Below are 21,562 nucleotides of genomic sequence, written 5' to 3'. Positions count from 1 at the left end.
CAATTAAAAAATATATATTTTATTCTGTGAGAGACAAAGCGTGAGAAAGAGGAAGAATGTGTTAGTTCTATAAACTACTTCTTTTGAGCAGGAAAACTTTCTCCTTCAAAACAGGAAAGTGAATTTGTATTATGGTAAAGGATATAATAGCTAAAATGCTAATAGAAACAACAAAACAAACTAACATTTTGACAAAGAGTACACCAACTTTTATTTTTCAATTACTGATTGGTAAAACCTCACATTATTCCAATACAGTTTGTTTTAAATGTGAATCTCTTACTATTGTACCCCCATGAAAATTAAGAGCCAAAGATATGCCAGTGGTAATATTTTCTCAGTGAATGAAGAAGCTATTAGCAAGATTGTTTTCAAGTCTTAATCTTAGAAATAGAAGAGATTTCAGAAATTACCAGCTTCTCATTCAAAAGAGAAATGTCTCTGACCACCATTGTATTGGATGATAAACACTCTGATAAATTCTGAATCAGGCATTGGGAAGTAACTTAATAGATTCAAAGCATATAAAGAAATTCATTTTTTAAAAAGGAGTGCTGTTATTCACCAAGATGAATTCTAGGTTCTAAGTGAATTATTTTCTTTTCTATGTATTCCCATTATATAAGAGATAACATTTGTTCTATTTCCAGTGTAAAGCTCTTTCTATTTTGTGTAGGTGATATAAACAAATAGACTATGGAATAGCTTTTATTTATTTATTTTTTCTGCCATCATCTTCCTAGATCATTACATGAATGCTATACAGGGATTATGTTTCTTCCTTAATGATCCATATGGTAGAATTGTTTCTTCTAAACTTTCCTACTGCTTTCCTTAGTAGGTAGACATTGGTAGGATGTATCATTACTATTATCTCAGACAGAGATTGGTGTCCAGCACTGGCAGGCGGCAGTTTCTTTAGACACTCATAAATCCTGGTAGGAAAGGTCCTTACTTTATTGAATGTACAACCTAGTCTGAACACCTACATTTAAAGAGTGGCTTCTGTTTCAGGAATTTTAAAATAATAGCAGCAACTTTGTGTTCACTTTTTGGTTATTATTTCTATTATAGTGTGAATTGATAACATTCAGGGAAAGTTCTTCATATTCTGAAGCAGGATTTAACTGGCTGTAGTTTCCCCACCATCTATTTTTATAGCACAGTATATTTGAACATAGACATTCCCATTCCTTTATTGTTGACTATGGCTGGTTTTTAGAGTAGTATCACCAGAGACCAGGTGGCTCACAAAACCTAAAATAGTTACTATCTGTTTCTTTACAGAAAGTTTTTTGATGCCTAGTCCACAGTCAGACCACTATTTTAAGATCCCTGTAGAAAACTTGCACAAACTCTCCCCCCCGCCCCTTAGGATGGATAAAATTAATAGATGCATAATAGCAATATATGATTTAAGTATGATAAATACAAAAGAAGTGATTAACTAAATTAAAATGAGTGGAGTTTAACAAATAGTGTCATATAGTATTATTAGTTAGGGATTATTTAATTAAATTATTGATTATTGATAATCTCTTAAAAAGTAATGGGGGATTACATACGTTTTATTTTGCTCTAAATACTTTTGGGAATATCTTTTTATTAAATACTACAGGACTGGTTTATGAAATCCGTGCACTGGTGGCATCCCTTAGCCCAGCCAGCCCCCTATCACGCTATCCTACTAACAGCTTAGGTCCACTCCCCACAGAAATAAGAGATAATATTTGTTCAACGGGAAGCAGGCCTAAGCTGCAGTCTGGCCTACCTCTGCGGGAGGCAGCCAGGCTGGTCCTGGGGAAAGAACCACCCCCATCACCCTGCTGCTGCTGCCACTGCCAGCTGCTGCAGCAGCCAATGTGTTTTCATCAACATGGAGCCCAGTCCCTTCACCACAAAAAAAAAAAAAAAAAAAAAAAAAAAAAAGGCAACTTTTAGGCATTTTCAAGATGTCTCTTTCATAGGATATGACATTTCTTTCTTTATTTCTTTCTTTCTTTTTTATCCTCACCTGAGGATTTTTTCCCCTCCATTGATTTTAAGAGAGCGCAGGAGAGGGAAAGATAGAGAAACATCAATGTGAGAGGGACACTTTGTTTTTTTTTTCCTGCATGAGCCCTGACCTGGGTACCAGCCAGGGAGAAGTCTGCAATCTAGGTACATGCCCTTGATCAGAATCAAACCTGAACCCTAGGTTGGCAGGCCGAGGCTCTATCCACTAGCCAAACCGGCTAGGGGCAGGATATGACATTTCTTAGCCCCTCCAGCAGCAGAACTTTGTTTTTTCCTCCAGAATGAGATGGAAAAACTCTAGATCACCTTCTTGGATTTGTATTACCCATGTTACCATGAACAATGAGCATGATTTACAAGGAGCTTAGCCAATGAACGGTCAGAAAAAGCTTCCTTTGCAGCTCATGTGCAGAGGCTGGACTGCTAGCACATGGTGGCTGGCGGGCCCTCCATGTCTCCCTGCTCCAGGTCTTTTCAAAGCCACCACGGCTAGCATTGGCAGGCACCCCCCTCCCCCATCTCCCACTCTTGGCCTGCTGAAAGCTACTGTCTCCCCATTCTGGACCTGCTCAAAGCTGCCAAGGCTGACAATAGCAGCCCCCTCCTCTCAGTCTCCCCACTCTGGGCCTGCTCAAGCTGCTTTGGCATCTGTGGCTTGCCTCACCTTGCACACAGTTCCCTCCTGTTTACCTGCACATGCAGCATCCTCCTGAGCAGTTGTGATGTTACACCATCCTGGACAATTTGCATATTACCTCTTCATATATGGACATGAGGAAATAAATGAATGATGAGATATGGCCCACTCTGAGTATTATTTCACAAAAATGTTTTTCCTATTTGTTTATTTAGATATATTAAAAGGATAATAGCATACCTTATAGATTTCTCCATATAGGTTATTAGAAAGAAAAAAACACACTTAAAATTAAGATAATTAATTTTTCATGTAAGTCATTAACACTACATGAATCACATGAGTCACTAAAGAGCATGTAAGCAGGACCTTCTACAAAGAATTAATAAGGCTGAAGTTACAATAGGAGAGCTAAAATACTGAGTACTCCCCCCCCCCCCCCCCCCCCCCCCGCCTTTTAAATCTTCTCAAAGTTTCACTAAATGGAAATCACTTGGTGAATGTTACCTTTTTTTTTTTTTTTTTCCCCATGGAAGAAGACCAATTTGATATTGGAAGGAGAAATTGTTATTATTTCAATACCATGCTCTCATATTTTATTCAGAAAAAATATATATGGAGATTTGAATTAAAGGACTTTTTTTTATTCTTTCTGGAATTTCCATTTCTATTAAATAAAATCAACTCATTTTTCCCACTTTGGAACAGAAACTGTAACTTTTTACTTGCATGTGGTGAGTGTTTGACTTGCTCATTGATTTTTTTTATATATAGGCTTAGTCTTTTAAAGAAACATTTACAGAGACAAATTTAACTTTTTTTCCTTGGACTGTACTAGCATTTAATAAATGTGTGGTTTCAACATATCTAACAATATGGTACTGAACTGAACTAGAAATTTGCTTCTCTGTTCAGTATTTCTTCCTTTGTTAAGAAAATAATTGAGCTCAGGGAGATGATTATTCCTCCAAAGGATATGGGCAAGTAGAAATACCATGGGTTTTGAGTGTAAAAGTCCATGATAATCACTAACCATGAGACCTTTGGCCTCAAGTCCTCTAATTTTCTTACTGAATGGGAATGGAAATGGATGGACTATCAGGTTCTTTCTGACTGCGATGGAGGTCATTTGGAGACTGCAAGTAAACTGAGAAGGAAATGAATTTATATGCAAAAATAATCATCACAGTAATAAGATGAAGGTGGGTTGGGGAAAATAATCTATTAAAATCAGAGAAACGTAATTTTTAAAATAAATATTTTAAAAATAAGAACTTCCTTGTTGTGTATAGGTGAGGGGATTTTGAAAGATAATTTCAAAATAATTAACAAAGACATATAAAATTATTGTGTGAAATGTGTTTATTCCATTAGGTTTCTCAGCTCACAACTAATAGAACTTACTCTGGTTAATTTCACCAAAAGGAAACTAATTGAAAGACTACTAGAGCTTCCAGAATAAATGGGAAGAATATAGAACAAAGTTTGGACAGAAAAAATAACTGATGTGCATCTGGAGTGTCAGGACTGGCTGCTACAGAATGTTCTCAAAGTTGGAAAGTTGTTCTAAATGCTGCTCTTGTTGCAGCAAAATAATTCAGTTTCCAAAAGTATCTGTTCCTTTTTTGGTTCAATTGTACTTTCAAAGTAAGTTATGTCATGTAAATGCTGTGAAGGATATAAAATATAGCCATCATCTACCAACATATTGAAAATATTTTCTACTCTGTAGTCTAGGTTTGAATTTCTAAATATAAGATGATAATTCAGCCAGCTATTCAACTATGATGCAACAAGGATTGCCTACCTCCCTGATTGGTGGGGAAGGAAGGGTCTTCACTGTCCTTCACACCTTTACGGTTCCACATTCAGGCTCTATTTCAGCTATGCCCTGGTTTTGTGTGTGTGTGTGTGTTTTTAAATATGTTTTTATTGATTTCAGAGGAAGAGAGAGAGAGAGGGAGAAAGAGAGAGAGAGAGAGAGAGAGAGAGAGAGAGAGAGAGAGAGAGAGAGAGAGAGAGAGAGACATCAATGATGAGAATCATTGATGGGCTGCCTCCTGCATGCCCCTCCCACAGTGGGCATTTAGCCTGCAACCTAGGCATGTGCCCTGACCAGAAATTGAACCATGACCTCCTGGTTCATAAGTCAATGCTCAACCACCAAGCCACACTGGCTGGGCTATGGTTCTGTTTTTGATAGCACTCTTTATATAAAGAATTATGTTTCAAATGAACAAAAAGATCCAACTACAACAATAAAACGAATGTATCACTTTCTACACTGAAAGCCTAAAATAAGGCAGTAATTACTTCAGCAGCTTAAATATCATGACCAGGGACCCGATTCCCCTGTGTCTCCTTGATCTCTCTTCCATGCTCTGGTCTTAACCTCAGACTTCTCACTGTTGCCATTAACAACTACTGGCTTCCCTGCTGCGGTAGTAAAATTACTGTCACAGTTTTAACCATCAACAGAAAGAAAGGTGTTTCTTTCCCCCAGCAACTCACAAAAGAAAGTAAAAAAGCTTGTTTCCTTAAAGACAGTCAACAGCTCACTCACTGCCCACTGCATCTGTTTGTGCAATGTGCCCTCCCATAAACTGACCGCTGTTGGTATAGAGATGGGTTGGGAGGACTGGTTAAGTCACCCAGGGCCCACCTCTACAGGTAACCATCAGGGCAAGCCTACCCACACAATGTGACTGAGAATGGAGGAAGATGTTATTTCCCTAAAAGAGAAGGGATGCATAGAAAGCAAAATGACAACTGTCTATTACATATGAATTTGAAGACTATCTTATCTTCTTAGACCAGTTTCATAAAGAATAATATTCTGTATCTGAAATGAGAATTATATTTGATTTTGTAAAAGAATAGGAGACTGGTTTATAGTGTCTCGCTTCATTATTTTGCTTCAATGAAGTTCTATACCTAGCTTACTTCTAATAATTTATAATATGCATAATCATTTCTACTCTTGAAAAAGAACTGTGATAATTACCCTATTTCAAATAAGACACTATGGTAATGGCTCTTAGTCCCTGATGACATGACATCTGCTGGATTCCGATCAGTGACCCAGAAATGAAAAGTTCTATCTAAGATCGTCCAGCTTTTAAAATTTCATATGCCAACAAATAAGTTAGGTCTTTCTCTTTTAAATTAGAATTATCTAAGTTCTGTCTTTGTTCCTTTTTTATTCCTCCCCCTCCATTTCCAATATTTTAGAAAGTGGGCAATAAAAAGCAGGTTCTATATCTATACATGTGTGTGACCTCTCTGTGCCAATATATTTTCACTTCAGCAATCTATACACACAAATATAAAATATGTGGCTTTATTTCCATTATTTGTTCTAACTGTTCTCATTCTTCATTAATTTAAGAGGGCTAGCACTATTTTTAAAATACCACAAATTGATTAATTTGTTAAAATATTCCCTTAAAGTATTTTTTAAGATTTTTGTCTTATAGATATTTTATGTCATCCTTAGGTTTATTAGAATTTTTAAAAGTTAATTTAAAAATGTATCTACAACACCTAAACATTTTAATGAATATAAATTGTAATTCTTCCTTAATGATGATTCAAAGATAAGAGTTTTTACTTTACTTCTAGATGTGATAATGAGTATCATGATTTGTAAATCCCCATCCACTGTGGCCATAGAGATATCTACAGAGAAACCCCTGTCATTTAATTCCCATACCAATAGCTATTATAACCAGCAATTCAGATTGGCCCTTTATTATATGTCTGCTCATAGTCAACTAGAGCGTTATTCCAAAGTGATTAAGTCCTCCATCTCTCTCCATTCAAGCAAGAGATGTCTTGGCAGGGAATATGGTCAAGTAGTTACAAAATTTATGCTTTTTGCAACTTTTTCTAGGGCCTTAGTAATAGGAAAAATGTAATTCAATAGAGCCAACATGGTGAGTGTGACCTTAAGCACAATTGCTTAGGTAAATATTCCATTTTATATTGTATCCAGATTCTCTGGCCTAATATATCTTGGAAAGTGAAAATTAGAACATGTGAGAGAAAGAAAAAAAAAAAAACTTTACTAGTTATTAATGTGATGGTTTGTGAGAGACTTTTTCAGTTCACGCTCAAGAAAATATATTTTTAATGAATGTTTCATTTACACAAAGGCAAATGTGCATGTAACACACACAAACACATATGAACAGATACATATACACCAATAAAATGACAAATCTGGCATGGAAATGATTTCTAAGTAATATTTTACATATTCTACAAAGATTGGCAAAATACTAAAATGCTAGTTTATCCTATAGTGCCAGTATATTCTAGATTAGGGGTGTCGAACTCAATCAGAGAAGGGGCCAAAATCTAAAATCCAGCCTAAATCGCGGGCCGAATGGTTTACTGAACAGTCATAAACTGTCATTGTGATGGAAACGCAGCAGAGTGCAGTGATGACAGCGCGGTGTGGGCCACATTGCAAGGCCTGGCGGGATGGATTTGGCCCGCGGGCCTTGTGTTTGACACATGTGTTCTAGATCATAACCTGATTAAACCCCAGTGCAAGAAAGGACTAGGACTTCAAACTAATTCATCTTATTCTCTAACTCATATTATGCCTGCCCACAATCTTTGTTCAAGTAATTGGAAATAACACACACAAAAAATCACCAATCGTGGTAAATGTTCAAAGAAACATCTTTGATGTAGAATTAAACAAAAATGGAAGTATTTTAAAGAAGAGTAATGTTTCTTTGACAAGTGAGTAGCTCGGCTATTCATGCTATTGAACTTTGTGCCATTTTTCATTTCCATAGCATCAGTTTTATCGTTTCAGTTTTTTCTTGGCATTTCTATTGCAGTACTGTTTGCTTTGCTTTGGCCTATTAACACTTTCACTTAAACTGGCGCCAATCTTTCCCAGACTGCCAGGGTATTTGATAGAATATCACAATAAAGGGTAACAGAAGTAAAGGGCATAATTTTAAAATATACAGGTATGGGCAAAAGTAGTTTTGCAGTTGTTCCTATGGAAATAATACAACCATAAGTAAATGAAAAAACAAGAAAAAAATTATTTTGTATGCTCTCAACTATAAACCCACGTTTCCCTACTCCTGTTATTTCTAACAATCCTGGGAATGCCAGCCATTCTCTAAATATTCAAAAATATTTACTGTATCTGGATGAGACACGTTTTATGCTACATGTATACAAACTCCCAAGCAAACGTTACTATTAAGATATACCTTTAGATTAACTAAATTTCATATAAATTGTTTAATTTAGGATGTTGTACAACTAACTCTGAAAAGGAGTGATGAGATATAGTGTAGACTCCAGAAAGGGGCTTACTGTTTAAAGGTTGTTTTTTTAAAAATATATTTTATTGATTTTTTACAGAGAGGAGGAGAGAGGGATAGAGAGCTAGAAACGTCGATGAGAGAGAAACATCGACCAGCTGCCTCTTGCACACCTCCTACTGGAGATGTGCCCACAACCAATTGACCTGAATCAAACCTGGGACCTTTTAGTCCGCAGGCCGATGCTCTACCACTGAGCCAAACCGGTTTCGGCAGGAGCTTACTCTTTATGGTCTTCATGGAATACTGGGCATCTCAGAGAAGGCAGCTGACATTCACTCTCTTAATATGAAGGCTTGTCAATCTACTGAGGATTAATCAGCAAACCTGGTGGTGAGATACTTGGAGGAGGAAAGACAAAAATCTGCCCTTAATTCCCCAGGCAATACCCTCGATGGGCAAACATTTTTGCTTCATTCACTCATAGGGCACCTATTGGAGAACCTGCATTGCACCAGGTACTGATTTAGATTCCAGGAAATCATCAGTGAATAAAACAAACAAGGACCCTTCCAAGTCCTCATGTGCCTTACCTTCTAGAGGAAGAGGCTGACAATACAGATGGTCAATAAAACGGTGATACAGAATGTTCTAAGTGCTTTGGTAGTGCAGGATTAGGGCTGGGTGGTAGTACATGGGAGGGCTGTGGGTTAGAAGTTTAAATAAGCTACGTAAAGAAGTTCTCTCTATAAATGACCTTGACTGCAGCAGAGGGAGCAAAGGGGAGAATAGTAGGAGCTGGGGTCAGTTAGTTAGAAGATTAGATTCTGTAGGGCCTTATAGGCCATTCTGAGATCTTTGGCTTTTACAGAGTAAAATAAGAAGCAGAGCATGGTATTTCTGAGTTGGGATTTAAGAAAAGCTGTGGTTGATATTCTCAGAACAGACTGTGGGGGTGAGGGGGCAGCGGTGGAGTAGTTAGAAGGCTATTGAAATATCTTTGATGGGGCAAGAGTAGAAACAGAAAAGACAGTGATATAAGGTTGGATTCTGGCTATCTCTTGGCAGTAGAACCAAGAGGATTTCCTAATGAAGTGTATGAGCAGTATGAGACAAAGAGAGGAATAAAGGATGACGCACACATTTTTAGCCTAAACAACTGAGTAGGAGGAAGATGTCCAAGGTCAAAGAAGAGATACCTTGCAACTATTGATAAGTAAAACAAGTTTGGTGAAGTAACTTTGTATTATGACACATTATTTGTAATCCAGCCCCTAAGAGAACTCTGCCATATCTACACATTTCCATTCTATGGAGAGCTCCAGTGACACCTCATTGTAGGCAAACTACGAATTGTAGCTCCAGAGATGGAAGGCATCATTGCACATATCGCCCAAAGTTGCCAAAGGCAGAGATTGGAAGGATGGATGTGGACTTTAAAAACCATAGCCTTCCTATGTCCACTAGTCTGTTCCTCTCAACATAGGACACCAGTATTTTAATTAATGATCAACAGCAACCTAATCTCGAAAGACTCAATGCATCCCTTTGAGGTGATTTTAAAGGTAAACAGCACTGCAATGCTAGCACTGAAGATAACTGAGTTGAGATTAATTGTAGTTATAAAGAAAAAGTGATATAAGTAAGGAAATTGGGCATTTGATTATTGAATTCCTTGAAAGCAAGAGCTAGAAAAAGGAGGAAAGAGAATTAACGAAGAAGCCTGGAAAGAAGACATTTAAAAGGGACTAGAAGAAAATAAAGTCAGTGGAAGGAAAAGAGCCAAAAAGAGAAATTAATTCAGATTGAATTTGTTTTATGCCTGACAAGTAGCTCACTATGCTAATGCTTTTAGAAGAATGATTGACTATCGTCAGCATGTCTCCAAAGATTGCCAATATGTATTTTCAATAGAATAAGATATAATTATTATGACACTGAAGTTGGGAGTACATATTTTATTTTTTTTCAATAATTTTTTTTATTAAATTATCTGTGTACATATTTTAACATTGGCCCTCCCCTCCCATTCATACCCTCCCTTCCCAGAGTTTTGTGTCCATTGGTTGTATTATACTTATATGCATGTATACAAGTCCTTCGGTTGATCTCTTATCTCCCCCAGATCTCCCTACCCTCCCGGCTGTAATTTGACAGTCTGCTTGTTGCTTTACTGTCTTTATATCTGTCTTTTGGTTCATCAGTTTATAATGTTCTTAATATCCTTAAATGAGTGAGGTCATGTGGTATTTCTCTTTCATTGACTGGCTTATTTCACTCAGCATGATGTTCTCTAGTTCTATCCAGGTTGCCGCAAATGATGAAAAAAAAAAAAAAAAAGGGAGTACATATTCTAAATAGCACAGCGACTTGGTCTATAAATGTTTTTCTCAGCTAGTATCTCTTCCTAGGAAGGTTTATTTTTAAAGGAATAATGTTGTGTACTAATAAAAATCTGATTTCTCGCTTAGATATGCTTATTTTAAGGAATAATGCCTGGATGCAGTGAACTCATACAACCTTTTGGGCCCATATCCAAAAGATGTCACTGGAATAAAAGAGAAGTTTATAAATAAAATTCAATCCCTTACACGTGGTAAAATGCTTTTAAAAATTAAAAAAAAAGTTTCAGAAAATAACTAAAAGTATTACATGCCGATCTCAAAAAGTAATGTTCAATCTCTATTTAGGCTTTCCTCATGAAATTCCCTAAGACCCATACTAGAATCTCATCAGATAAATTATGAGTCTGATCTACACATAGTGTTTAATTTTTAGGCTGAAATGAATCAGTAATCTCCAAAATTCTAATAAGTTAGTAAAAATATAGATATGAATATCTTACTTTTAAGAAGTAGTGAATCTATAAAGAACAACTATCTTTTTGAATATGATGAAAAGATCTTTTGAGAATTTTCCAACAGATCACATGACAACTTACATAGCACTCAAAGAGATTTTCTCAAATGGAGCTGAAAGTATTGCTATAATTAGGGCTCTTCAAGACACTGACAGGTTAAAGACTATACCAGACCACAGCCTTCTTTGCCAGCTGTACAAATGTCCTGAGTTACTTTAAAAAAGTTTTTGGCTACATAAACTCTATATCTGAAGACTATGGTTACATATTTGAAGGTAAAAATTTTTGTGATTTTATCTTTTGAGATATATTTGGTGACTGGAAATTGAATACTGAACAGCAGCCTCTTGAAAACTTTAGATTTAAGGAGCCTCCTGAGCAAACTGAAAAATTCGCTGAATATAAAATTGTTGCAATTTTTTAAAATATATTTTATTGATTTTTTACAGAGAGGAAGGGAGAGAGATAGAGAGCCAGAAAAGTCGATGAGAGAGAAACATTGACCAGCTGCCTCCTGTACACCCCCCACCGGGGATGTGCCCGCAACCAAAGTACATGCCCCTGACCAGAATCGAACCTGGGACCTTTCAGTCCACAGACCGACTTTCTACCACTAAGCCAAACCAGTTTCAGCAAATTATTGCAATTTTAACAGACTTAGAATCAAATGATTGCTTTAACATTCATGCGAGACTTTATATCAATAGATATTGGTTAATCCGTGTCTTTAGATAAGTCTATTTTAGTTTCTGCAATTCTTCCTTATTGAAAAGCTAATAACTTTAAAAAATTTTCCCCAACTGTATTTGCCTGAGAACTATAATAGAGATTGTACATCTCTAAAACATGAGAAGGCGACTTTTAAGGGTAATTTTTTTTTAAGGATTTACCCTGGAAAGCTAATGATCACTTTACAAGTTGCTTAGTGAGCTCTAGCTGCCACCAACTGTGCGCACCTGTGTGAGATTAGTAAAGCGAAAGCAAGGCGGCTCCTGCTGCTTGTGCTTCACTAGGGCTTCCACAGAGGTGTTAGCTGGCACTGCCTCCTGGGAGAGGAGCCATGCTCGGTGGCTTTGTGGCCTTCACCATGAAGGTTGTGAGGCACATTTCCCTGCATATTATCACTGAGGCAATGTTGTCTTACAGGCAGTAACTGAAGCGATAACTTTGAGCTCACCAACAGGGTCCCAGGGTCAGCAGTCAGGGAAGAAGCTTCTTGATTCCCAAGCTTTCTAATCTCAAGGAAGCAGTATCCTTGGAAGGCCTCTGTGTCCATGCTGTTCTATGAGTCACGCCTGGAAGACCTAAAAGTGGCTCTTGAAGCTCTTTCTAAGACTCTGTAACAACTAATTCCATAGCAAAAAAAAAAAAAAAAAAAAAAAAAAAAAAATATATATATATATATATATATATATATATATAAATTGATTTCAGAGAGGAAGAGAGAGGGGGAGAGAGATAGAAACATCAATGATAAGATAGACTCATTGATTGGCTGCCACCTGCATGCCCCCTACTAGGGATCGAGCCCCCAACCAGGGCATATGCTCTTGACCAGAATTGAATCTGGGGCCTCTCAGTATGCAGGCCAATGCTCTATCCATTGATCCAAACTGGCTAGCACAAAAAACTCACAACAGAAGAAGAGTTACTTCTGTTACCTGCAGCACTCTAATTACGGGTACCAACCTAGTTGGAAAAGGCAGAGGTATGTACAAATACATATACTATGTATACGTACAAATATGATATGCACTGTTAGCAGTAAGGTAAACACTTTAATCAATATATAAATGTTCAAAAAAGATCTGGTTTAAAAATGGCAATATAGCTAAATAATGAAATCATATACATTATTTATTTAGAAAAAAATTCAAACCTACAGAAATGTTGAAAGTGTATTACAATGGATTCTATCTAATAAAAGAGAAACATGCAAATTGGCCATACATCTGCTATGCCCACAAGCCACACCCATCAGCCAAACAGAAGTTAGTATGCAAATTAAACCAATAAATATGATAATGGCCACAGACTTGAGCAAGCAGGAAGCTTGGGTTTCCCCTGGCAATGGAGGAAGCTAAGCTTTCCAACCACCCTGGTCAACCCTGGCCTCTGTTCAAGGCTACAAAGTTTCAATCAATTGTAGAAGATAAATAAATCCCAGATACCAGGGTCTCTGCTTGGGTCGCTGAGGGTTGTGGCCAAAGATGGCTTCCCCCAGGTGGATACAAGATGGCTGCTATAAGATGGCCAGTAGGGTAGAGCACTTGGGAGGGACCAGGACTGTAGAGAGGGCAGTTGAGGGCTATCGAACCTTCAGGGGAGGGCAGTTTAGGGTTGACCAGGCTGTCAGAGCAGGGAAGTTTGGGGCAACTGGGCCTTTAGGAGAGAGCAGTTGGGGGGGGGGGGGGCAGGCCTTTAAGGGAGGGCAGTTTGGGTGACCAGCCTGCAGGGGAGGGCAGTTATGGACAAGCAGGCTGGCAGGGGAGCAGTTAGGCATCAATCAGGCTGGCAGGGGTGTGGTTAGGGGCTGATCAGGATAGCAGGCAGAAGTGGTTAGGGGCAATCAGGAAGGCAGGCAGGCAAGCAAGCAGTTGGGAGCCAGCAGTCCTGGATTTTGAGAGGGATATCCAACTTCCCATTTAGGCCTGATCCTACTGAAATTGAGCCAGGTTGGAGAGGGTGCAGGCTGGGCTGAGGGACACACCCCTCCATGCATGAATTTTGTGCACCAGGCCTCTAATTATATCATATTTTATCTAGATTTACTCATGTGCCAATAATATTGTAACATATACTTTAAAAATGTAAACTCTTTATAACATATGAAGGGTGGGAAATGCAGATCACTGTATCCTTTTAGTAACAATATATTTACATGCATCATATAAAATATCATTTATTTTTATAGTAAAATTACAAATGATTACTTATATTTTTATTTTTGCTCATGTATAGTTTATAATTCTCAGGGAGCCATTAGTAATGCATACAATTCTTTTATCTAAATTACTATTTGTGGGATAAAGTGAAAATGTCAATTATTCTTATGGATCTTTTTCAAGCTGGAATATGACACCTTATTTTGGGATCCTGCAATATCTTACTATTTCCTGAATCTCTGATCTAGTTTCATGTCTATTTCTGTTTTACATTTAGGCTGCTGCCACCTTTTTTATAGTTAGCATTGATTGTCACAGATAAATCGCTGGATTCAGGGTGAGATGGTTATCATATCTGAATGTCTATAACTATCACTATGTTTATGTAGTTACACTGTCTTGCAAAAACAGTTTAGTAACATCAACACTGAACCTAAAATTGTCAAGGTCTCATATTCACCAACTGTTATTATAATGGCTTATAGATTCAGAGCCAGGAATTGTAAAGCACAACACAGATAAACAACAAATATGAAAGCTAATAACCTAGAAATCAGAAAAGCTTGGAAAACCAATTGCAAGCTTTCTTATACATTATGAATTTAAACAAACAAACACAATGAATAAACATACAAATATGTAAAGGATGGATTCAGGAGTAAATTGTTATAAAAATAAAGATACTCACAATCAACCATCCATAAAAATGTTTGATCCCAATTCACAACATCTGTACAGAATTTAAGCTCCTTCAGATAATCCTTTCTAATTAAGAATTCTTTTTTAGGCTGAATTGATGTGATTTTTCTATTCTTTGCAGATATACAGAAAATTGCCTAATGGCCTTTAGGAGGATTGTTGTTTCAGGGTTAACACAGCTTAATTTCTTCTGCTGTTCAATTTATTTTTTATCACCCTCATCTTAAAATATAATTTCACAACTAAAAATATAGTGAACAGTAGTAACTGTGAAGAGATTAGTGTCAAGTTGTAGGACACTGAAAGCTACCCATTTGCAGGTGAAATCTCAGATCAAAGGGAAGGGATAACCAGTGCCTTAAAGTCTTATCAGCACTTCATATATAGAGAGAGGTGTGTTTCTAGCAAAGTATGCAAATTGGAGATCTTGCCATTTAAAGAAATCCATTTTCCAAGTGAAGAGATTCAACACTTATTTATGTTTCTATAAAATTTCCAAGTTTTACATTACAGCTGCATTTCTGTGGCCATTCTCATAAGATAGCTATAGGAAAAGGTTCCAGAATACAACAGGTTTGAGAAGACTACATATTTTATTTACCTCTTTCTGATAATATATTAAGGTATAACCATAAATTATTCTGTTAAAGAGCCAAGGGAACTATTCAAATCCAAAATATGAACACAAACACAAAATGGTTTGATTAGGATACCACTTAAAAACAAATAAACCACAATTTATAAATTAAGCACATGGTAATAAATAGTACAATTACCCCAAGTAACTTGAATACCACAAGTAACTTGAAATCAGTGATTCTGTTTTGTTAAGCATAACATCATATCTATTTAACCTAATTTTATTACTCATAAAAGTTCTACAAAAAATGTCATATATCATAGGGCAAAACTTTACTCTTGAGGTTGCTATGTAGATGATTAATTATAATAGTGGTAGGTTTTTAACCAAAACATATTAAAGATCAGGTGGGGGGGAAGACAACTCATAAGAGTAGATTTAACACACACACACACACACACACACACACACACACACACACACACATATATATATATATATATATATATATATATATATATATATATAGCAACCTTAAAATATATCTACATATTTTAACATATATATATAATCCTCACCCAAGGATATTTTTCCATTAATTTTTAGAGAGAGTGGAAGAGAGAGAGAAGGACAGAGAGAAATATTGATGTGAGAGAAACACATCTATTGCTTGCCTTTTGCACGTGACCTTACCAGGGCCTAGGCTGGAGAGGAGCTTGCAATTGAAGTACCTGTCCTTGACTGGAATTGAACCCCGGATCTTTGGCTCCACAGACCAAAACTCTTATCCATTGAGCCAAACCAGCTAGGCTTAATTTTTTTTTTTAATGACAAAATTTATTGTACTACATTAATAGTGTTTAGTAGGTGAAACAATTTTATCTAACTTGCCAACAATGGTGATTTACTACTATTAGTCCTGAGTAAGTGGTCATTTTTTGTGTCCTATAGAGGACTGGTGTCTGATATACTAGTCAATATGCCACACACAAGCCCAATTGTGTGCTCAGTGGTTGAGCATCCACCTATGAACCAGGAGGTCACAGTTCCGATTATTCTCTCTCATTATTGATGTTTCTATCTCTCTCCCTCTCAACTTCCTCTCTGAAATCAATAAAATTATGTCTTTTAAAAATGTCACAGACAAAAACTAAATTAGATAAAGCCATTTTAAGAATGTAACATTGAGTTTGTGTATTAGTCCAACTAAGTTAATATCTCAAATTGTTTAAATTGCTTTTTGACTATATATAGTTCAAATATTTAAGTCAGCTGCCTTCTGAAATTTAGGGTTTTAACCAAATTCTCACAAAAACTTCCTTTAATATCTAGATTTAAATAAAAATAAATTTATAAATCCTCAATGTATACTGAACAAGAAACTTTATAAAACAGTAATAAACTAGAGGGATTGCTTAGTTTTAAGACAAAGCAAAGCCTTGTAAACCTAAGAGATAGATAAACCTACCAATAGAATGAAATTTTAAATGTGGAGTTTATCAAAGTGGTAAATTAGTGGAAGAAGGGGCTTTAAATCAGAGAATTAGTCATTATGTTCACTCCGGTTGACTACTAGCAATTGATGCAGCAGAAAGGAAGATTTAGTAAAATGCCCTGAAAATAATGCACTATGGAAAAAACAAATCAGCTCTAACCGATTTGGCTTAGTGGGTAGAGCATCAGCCTGTGGACTGGAAGGCCCCAGATTTGATTCAGGTCAAGGGCATATACCTTAGTTGCAGGCACATCCCCAGTATGGAATGTGCAGGAGGCAGCTGATCAGTGTTTCTCTCTCATTGATGTTTCTAACTCTCTATCCCTCTCCCTTCCTCTCTGTGAACAGAAAATTACAGAGAATTTCTCATCTTGAAAAAATTAAACAGAGCAAAATAGCAAAACAAAAAGTATATCATCTATCATGGAAGACAAATAATAAGAAGAATGTTTCAAAGCCAGCTTTCCTTTTGTATTTTATAGCAAGCAGAATAGAATTTAAACTTTGTTTTGGTTCTTTGTAATTAAAATGATCAACTATAGCAAGAAAGAAAAGAGAACTATTTTCTTTCTACAACCCTACCTTCTATACTCTTTCAATCTGCATTTTGAATAAGACTATGGACTAGATGTCCTCCCAAAATTCATAGGTTGAAGTCTAACCAACAAAGTGACTATATTTGCAAATAGGGCTTTTAAAATGATAAAATAAAAAATAGGTTGCCCTAGCTGGTTTGGCTCAGTGGATAGAAAATTGGCATGTAGACTGAAAGATCCTGGGTTCAATTCAAGTCAAGGGCACACGCCAGGTTCAATCCCCAGTAAGGGGTGTGTAGGAGGCAGTTGTTCAATGATTCTCTCTCAGCATTGATGTTTCTAACTCTCTGCCCCTCTCACTTCCTCTCTTAAATAAATAAAATATATTTTAAAATAAAGCAAAATATATTTAAATGATATCATAAGGTTTAGGGCCCTAATGTAATACAACTGATTTCCTTACAAGAGGCAGAGATACCAGGAATGAGTGTGCACAGAGAAGAAGGCCATGTGAGGACACAATGAGAAGGTGGCTATCTGCCAGTCAGGCCTCAAGAGAAATTCATGCTACCTGCATCTTATCTTCACCTTCCAGCTTCCAGACTTGTGAGAAAATAAAGTTTTGTTCTTTACGTCACATAGTCGGTGATATTTTGTTATCGATGTCTTGTATGACTAGCGATGCCTTTTTTAAAATTTATAAATATAAGATCAAGTGTATAAATATAAGATCAAGAAAAAATGTTAACATGTTAATTAATAACTGTGATTTGAAATCTAGGCTTCTGATAACTCAAGAATTTGAACTAATGAGCTTTTAGGGCTAAACTATGTCACAGGTTTTCTACATACCTTCTATAAAATAAAGGCATGGTCTGGCAGAATAAAAACCAGCAGTATAACAGGCAGTCAGTAGCAGTTGTACAAGTACTGTGACATACAGTATATAACCGTGGGAGTTTGGAAGCGAGTAGAAGCATACATTGCTGTCCTTGATTTGAACTAGAAAATGGAGTTCAGTTTATGTGATTAGAGATGATGCTTTGGTAGATCACTATAAATAAGAGGAGTTGGTTTATATGACTAAAGAATTCTATTTTGAAAAGACTGGTTGTTAAATTTCTTCAAGGTCAACAGTACATTTATGCTTTTTTATCAATCTTCTACAATGCAGAATTCTAAATTAAACCAAACACACTGTATCTTTTCCATAAATTTCTGTATAGAACATATCATACTTGCCCCTATATTTGAGCTCTTTATGCATGTCTTATGTTCATGGTAAAATATAAGTTCCAAGGCATTTCACATGCTTATTGTGTGCTCACATATTTAAAGTAATGTTATACAGAGTTGGATTGTCTATAAAAAATTTATTATACAATAGAGCTCTGCAACAGTTGGGGTATTCACAGTGAAGTGATACTGTAGTAGAATTATGGGCTTAATATTCTAACTCATGTAGTAGAAATGAGATATATGTAGTATATTTTTTTGGTGAAGAGTTCCTGGTATATGGAAAACTAAAACGTGTTTTGTTTTGTTTTTAACACACTATAAAACAAATATATCTTTGCTAACATTTTAGAGTTTAAAAAGAAAACTGTTTATCCTGTAGACAGTTTTACAATATTGATGCAACTGTTCAGGTTTGATCAAGTTTGCCAGCTTCTGGCAGACGATGCAAAAGCAACATTTAAGGAAACTATAGTTAGATTGACTACTTTCATATGTACGAATGCTTCGGGCTTCCCTAAAATAACCTCTTAGGAATCCCATCACTATTTATTTGAGATGTACTGAGCACTGGGTAATATATGGATGATCAAATTCTGTATTTCTAAGGGCAAAATCAATACATTCTGTGATGTATGAAAGATGATTTTTAAAAATAAAGGTGGAATGGCAATATATAGAGAAATATGTGTGTGTTTGTATTGCATCCTAATGTTAAAAATTATTTTGGGGGATAAATCTTATTTTATCTTTTATTTCATAACTTATTTTGCTCAAAGGCAGTTGCATTTTATTAAGAGGCCACCAATCAGTCTATCCTTTATTCTACAGTTAAGAAGCAAATGAAAATTAATTTTTAGGAAAGATGCCCCCCCCCAATTACAAAGAATCTTTATTCACTACTCATTTAGGCAACCTGCACACACCATTCAATTCTATTAAACATCCCATAGTCCCCAACGGAATGCAAAGTATATATATAGTAATCTCTCAGATGTGCATGAATTAGAATGAATAACAAAGGTTTATAATGCTCCTTAAACATAAGTACTAGATAAATTAAATTCAACTTGTTCTTAGTAATAAGCTACTAGAACCAAAAAGTGCTGTTTAGAAGACTCCACAAGAAAGATTAACTCAAGATTGTGTTGCTACCAGTAAGAGAGTGACAAGTCCAGCCACAGACTGGAAGAGTAAATCACAATATTTAACCAACAAAAGTCTTGTATGGAGAATATATAGAGAACTCTGACATACAGATAAAAAAATACAAACAACTCTCTTTTAAGAATAAGCAAAAAGTTTAAATAGACCTTCACAGAAGATACTCAAATCGCCAATGAGCATATGAATATGAAAGCAGGTACTTACTATTATTAATAAACAGAGGAATTAAAATTAAACCCCCAAATGATACCACCATATACTTCTAAGAATAGTCATACTAAATGTCGGTGATGACAGGAAACATACATTGATGGTGAGAGTGTAATTGGTACAAGCACTTTGAAGAATCTTTGACAGTATCTACAAAAGTTAAACATGTGCCCACACTATGATCTAGCAATTCTACAACTAGATAAATAAATACCCAAGAAAAATTAGTAAACCTATTCCACCAGTGCACAGGAATAAGGGAGAAGGCAAGTCTGGGTGGAGGTAGGCACAATTTGGGAGAATAGGAGCCATCTACAATAGTGTCAAAAATGAAAAGTTTAAATTAAAAATCTCAGGAAATGTTAAATTATAGAGAAAACAGAAGTTTTGCCTAATAGTTTCATAATAAGCAGTTCATCTTACCTCTGCCACCAGTTGCTGAAGAGATGGTGAAGCTACAGAATATAGACTTGAGTTACCCCTTATGGGACTATGGAGACTAACATAAGCCACAACATTTTCCTGCAGAACCTTCCTGAAATCCTGAAATGAAAAAAAAAAGATCTCTCTCTAACATAAATAAAAATAACATTTTATTTAATCAGTTACTTATTAAATACTAAGCATGTTCTATTTAAAATCAGAACATTGTACAAGTTCTTTGTCAGCAATTTTATACTATTTATTGAGAGCACACAGTCATAAAATGATTTTGAATAAATGTGATGGTTTAAACATAACAATTTATTAACATATTTTAAATATGTCTTGAGTCAAATTTTAAGATAGTATGTTTTTAAATGGTTAACATGAGATTCACCTCCAACATACAGAATGAAATTTCTGGTCAAGTGAGGGCATTTAATTTTATAGTCTTTGAATTAGAGAATAGGCAAGAAAAAACTACGTCAATGATTAATAAACCAATCCATTCTGTGAACCAATGAGTTACTTTTTGCACAAAGTGGTTGTTTATTTTGAAAAAAAAATGGAGCTTAATACAATTGTACCCCTGCACATATTAACTGAAATAAAACCTGATATATTTCATGCACATTAGTAGCATAAAATTATTCAAATAGAATAGCTTTCTCATTTCTCTGCTAAATCCCAAAATTTGATGACCAATGATTATCTTTTACTAGGTAGATAAAAAGTCCCTCTGATATTTATCTCCTCTTCTTGAACAAATACTTAATAGATAATTACAGTGGTGGCAGTTCTATTGAAACATTTTAAAAAACATCCTAAAAATTCTATTATTTCATGCCTTAGGAACATATATTTATTCTTCTAACACTATCAGATAAAAGACTACAAGGACTTGTAATATCTATGGAATCTATGTAACTCCTATTTTATGTTGAAAATTCAGCTATATCTCTGTAAGAGGGGTGAAAAGACAATTAATTTAAAATTAATAAGTATTTTAAAGAAAAATAAATGCTGCCCTAACTGGTTTGGCTCAGTGGATACAATATTGACCTGCAGACTAAGGGGTCCCAGGTTTGATTCCAATCAACGGCATGTACCTTGGTTGTGGGCATATCCCCAGTAAGAGGTGTGAAGGAGGCAGCTGATCTATGTTTCTCTCTCATCAATATTCCTAACTCTCTATCCCTCTCTTTTCCTCTCTGCAAAAATAAAATATATTAGAAAAAGAAAAATAAATGCTAAATTTTAACTCAGATTTTCAGCTTTATACATAATATTTTTAAATGCCCAGTGTTGCAAAGTACTTCAGAAAAATAGCTGTTTTCACACTGGCCCATAGATACTGTCTATAAGTTAGTCCAGTGGTTGGCAAACTCATTAGTCAACAGAGCCAAATATCAACAGTACAACGATTGAAATTTCTTTTGAGAGCCAAATTTGTTAAACTTAAACTTCTTTTAATGCCACTTATTCAAAATAGACTCGCCCAAGCCATGGTATTTTGTGTAAGAG

At 35.7% G+C, this 21,562-nt stretch overlaps 1 protein-coding gene across 3 annotated transcripts in view; it reads right to left on the bottom strand.

Moving 5' to 3' along the window:
• The window catches only part of NAALADL2 (N-acetylated alpha-linked acidic dipeptidase like 2), a 1,040,385-nt gene that overhangs the window by 261,940 nt on the left and 756,883 nt on the right, over window positions 1–21,562 (bottom strand). For all 3 annotated transcript variants that reach the window (XM_036443754.2, XM_045583692.1, XM_036443753.2), the window contains one exon: window positions 20,039–20,158. In XM_036443754.2, coding sequence (XP_036299647.1) covers window positions 20,039–20,158 — 120 coding nt within the window. The remainder of the gene's footprint in view (window positions 1–20,038; window positions 20,159–21,562) is intronic.

Source organism: Pipistrellus kuhlii, unplaced genomic scaffold (genome assembly GCF_014108245.1).
Source record: "Pipistrellus kuhlii isolate mPipKuh1 unplaced genomic scaffold, mPipKuh1.p scaffold_m20_p_2, whole genome shotgun sequence".
In the NCBI taxonomy this organism is placed as follows: domain Eukaryota; kingdom Metazoa; phylum Chordata; class Mammalia; order Chiroptera; family Vespertilionidae; genus Pipistrellus; species Pipistrellus kuhlii.
This window is presented reverse-complemented; position numbering and strand designations above follow the sequence as displayed.